The following is a 3862-nucleotide window of genomic DNA, read 5'->3' as shown; positions in this document are numbered from 1 at the left end:
ATTAATATATATATATTTAATATTTAAAAAATACATCACCTTTTTACAAAATTCTTTGCAAAATAAAAAGTTTCATGAACTTAGAGAATTTTTAAATAATTTTTATATCTTTTTATATAAAACTTCAAGAAAGAGAGGTGTGTCTAATAAATTCATAGTGCAGAGGCAAAGAAAACTTTTAAGTTATGAATGAGTGACTGCTTTACAAAAATACATAAAATAATTTTTATTTTATAAAATTAACTATAAAATTTTTTCAATAGCTATCAATCTGTATAAAAAAATTTATTAAAAATCGTTCCATACACGCATAACGGCAAGCGGAATTTTTAATGCATTCTCAGCATTCCAGCAGCAATTGAATGTCTATTGTATAACAATGTATAAATATGTCATATCAAAGAAACGGCATCTCATTGGAATATTATATTGCATAAAAATGTAGTATATAATTAATAAGTAAGTAAATTCTTGAATAATTTATCATGTTTTACGAAGAATATAAATACAGAATATGTCATATTTTAATCTTTGAATTCTTTCATAAGTCCTGTATTTTAAAATTGGAATATTATATGATCTTTAGAGTTTACATTTCTTTGACATATCGTGTCACAATGTTGACGCAACACGTTTTGTATAAGACACTGAAAATATGATAAGGATAGCTGTATTTCTGCCGAATGTACGTAACTGATAAGTTTGTTTGTACAATATAACGATATAATATACTCGTACGTAGAATCTTCCTGATATATATCGAGTTGATAAAATTGCATATATATTATGATGTACACTTGTGTTCGCACCAAGTTAGCATCGCAATGAGTAATCGTTTGTATGACCAGTCTCAAGGATCTTCGCAGTGCAAGAAATATAAATATACAGGAACATTTCCATTTGACGTTCAATTTATCGTCAAACTCGTTCAACAACATTTCATGTGTTTAAATTCGCGATTTCATATTCACGTTGGTCGATAATTAACAATTACATTTCGTAAATACTAAACATAAATATTTAATTATATTATATGCGTAGTGTGTAATCATTCGAAAGTAAGATTTGAAGAGAAATACACGACAGTAATGTATATGTCACTTTGGGAAAATTATATAGCACGAATCCTTCATGTACAGGACGTCTATAATCAGTTTCAGCGATATAAACACGTAGCAAAATTGGAGTTAACTCCATCCGGGATAAAGAGACGTAAGCTACAATTTATCCTTAATGTTGTGGAAACTATACATTCCGTTCTGAACAAATTAGAAATTATTTATGCACAGTAGTTTATGTTTGCATTTTATGCATGTAATTCTTTTTACTATTAGGTAATACAAAAATTAGCTAATGATAGATTAGAATTGAAATCATGCGTAAAATTAATCAAAATAAAATAGATATAAATAAAAATAGAAATCAAAGTATAGAAAAATCTCCATAAGTATTTTGAATTTATAATTTATACGCTTTTTATTTGTAATTTTATAAATTTTTTTAAATGACATCTCGAATTTATATTTCCAGTTATGTTATAAAATATGCAAGATATTGTTTTAAATATATATTTTTAAATTCGACATAATTTTATATTACATAACATCGTTACCATATTAACGTTATATACCCATTAAAAGAATCAGTATACAAACATATGTATGTATATTGTTGTGCAACTTGTTTGCCATTATAATAATGACGTTTGAGCTAAGTTACGTACAGTCGAACAGTCAATATACGTAATAATTAATATATTTTCGAATAAAGGAAAACAAAAACTAGGATCACATATACATATCGATAAAAAGCGTATAAGGAGTGATGCATGAAAATTTGCATGTTTTCATTCAATCAGATATTTAAAAGTTAAAATTCGCAAATTATCGATGAAGCGACGACTTTGCGAATTAAATTATTGCTTTTCTCAGGTCCCTTCGTATCCGCCCTCGCCAATCGATACGGCTTTAGACTGGTAGCGATATTAGGAAGTGTGATAAGCTGCGCTGCCTTCGTCCTCGCGTACTTCAGCACTTCTATCGTATTCCTTTACATTTCTTATGGTGCCATCGGTAAGTTCTTTCCTCTGTCTCGGATATGTCCTGTCGAAGTATTTGGCGTCTCCGCGGAGAGTTGTTTTTGTCAATTTCTCTTACATACGTGATATTCCCAACTGTTTTATCCAATCCTGCGGAAAATCCTGCCGAGGATCTGTTTTCTGGTTTTGTAACTCTTAACAGCAGTGTCGTTATCATCATATTGTCGATATTTAAATATCAACATTGACTTAAAAATGTCATTTTAATAATTTTAAGAATTATAAAAAGAATGCGAATATTCAAATAGATTTTAAAATAATTTAAAGTTAATACTATATATTATATTAAAGATTAGGATCTGCATTGTAAACTCTCTAAATTCTTTGGAATGGATTCTCACTCTAGAGTAAAAATTGAAGCAGTCTTAAAAAAGAGTGGTTCAATTTTCAATTTTTAAGAATGAAATTTCACTTTTCAGAGTGAGCGTTCATTCTAAAAGTTTTAGAGAGAAAATTGAATATCTAAGATTTTCTAATAAAGAGGATTGATTCATATATTTTTTTAACAAATCAATATTAGATTTATATAAATTTTTTTTTTAAGATAAAAACTTTTTTCCTTAGGTGGCATTGGGGCAGGTCTAATATACGTGCCGGCGGTGATAACTACCGGTTTTTATTTTGAAAAATGGCGAGCCTTAGCCACAGGTATCGCAGTATGTGGTTCCGGTATCGGTGCATTTTTGCTCGCACCACTTTCGAATATACTCTTGAAAACTTTTGGTTGGAGAGGAGCTTTTTTGTGTCAAGCAGGTGAATATTGATTTATTTAAAAAAAGGAAAGCATGTATTTAAAGAAAACTGTTAAATTGGAGATCAAAAGCAATATAATTTTAATTAAATTTTAATTTTTTGCTATAGAAATAAATAATGCAATTTTAATTAAAATTTTAATTAAAATTACAAGTATTTATTGCCATTCATATAATATCGATACAAAAAATTTAAATTCATCAAAATTATGTGAACAGCAATTCTTGCAATTTTAATTAAAAATTTAATTAATATATTTTTATATGAAATATTCCTTTGTTTTTATAAAAAAATATTATTATATAAATTATTCAATTATAAATGATTTAGTTTTTTCTTTCCAAAAGAAAAATTGAATAAATTCATTGAGTCTGTCATAAAAATAAAAACGCTCTATTATGTCTACATTACACAATTGGCATAACAAAAAAGAATAATAAAAAATTACTTATTTTTTTCCTCCAATTTTTCATAACTAAACTTTCAATAAATTTGTTGACTCTATGATTTTATCAGTATTGCTCATCAAAGAGAAATGATAGTAACGTGACTGCCCTTTTCCTTAATATCATGGTACGTCACGTACATTTGCTTAGATAATATAAATTCGAATAAATAACATAAATGGTTCAGATATGCATATCGCTTACGCCAAGAGAAAAGTCACAGATCGTGTAGGATAAAATTAACATCTAAAAGATACCGTTTTATTGAGAAGTCAGTTGTGAAACTATACAAAATGCTTATTACTTCCATATAATTTTATTTTGCGATTCATAAACTGACGTTTACATGTAATCAACTGTCAAATATGTTTATGTTAAAGCCTTCGGAAGTCTAATATTAAATGTGTAGAAAACAATCAATTATAGTACTCACAGTAACAATCTGTTTCGCATATTATGCGTCATAAATAAATATGTTATTATAGAAATTTATATATTTAATAGATTAATGTGATATACCTATATGTAAATGTGTATATATATATATATATATAAAAGTATATAT

The 3862-nt window shown here is 27.0% G+C and overlaps 1 protein-coding gene across 2 annotated transcripts in view; it reads left to right on the top strand.

The window, feature by feature from the left end:
* The window catches only part of LOC108747060 (monocarboxylate transporter 3), a 28931-nt gene that overhangs the window by 20933 nt on the left and 4136 nt on the right, over positions 1-3862 (top strand). For both annotated transcript variants that reach the window (XM_018484302.1, XM_018484303.1), the window contains exons 4-5: positions 1932-2072; positions 2663-2851. In XM_018484302.1, coding sequence (XP_018339804.1) covers positions 1932-2072; positions 2663-2851 — 330 coding nt within the window. The remainder of the gene's footprint in view (positions 1-1931; positions 2073-2662; positions 2852-3862) is intronic.

The sequence above is a fragment of the Trachymyrmex septentrionalis genome, unplaced genomic scaffold (assembly GCF_001594115.1).
Source record: "Trachymyrmex septentrionalis isolate Tsep2-gDNA-1 unplaced genomic scaffold, Tsep1.0 scaffold190, whole genome shotgun sequence".
In the NCBI taxonomy this organism is placed as follows: Eukaryota; Metazoa; Arthropoda; class Insecta; order Hymenoptera; family Formicidae; genus Trachymyrmex; species Trachymyrmex septentrionalis.
The sequence above is the reverse complement of the archived record's forward strand: the minus strand, read 5'-3'. Positions and strand labels throughout refer to the sequence as shown.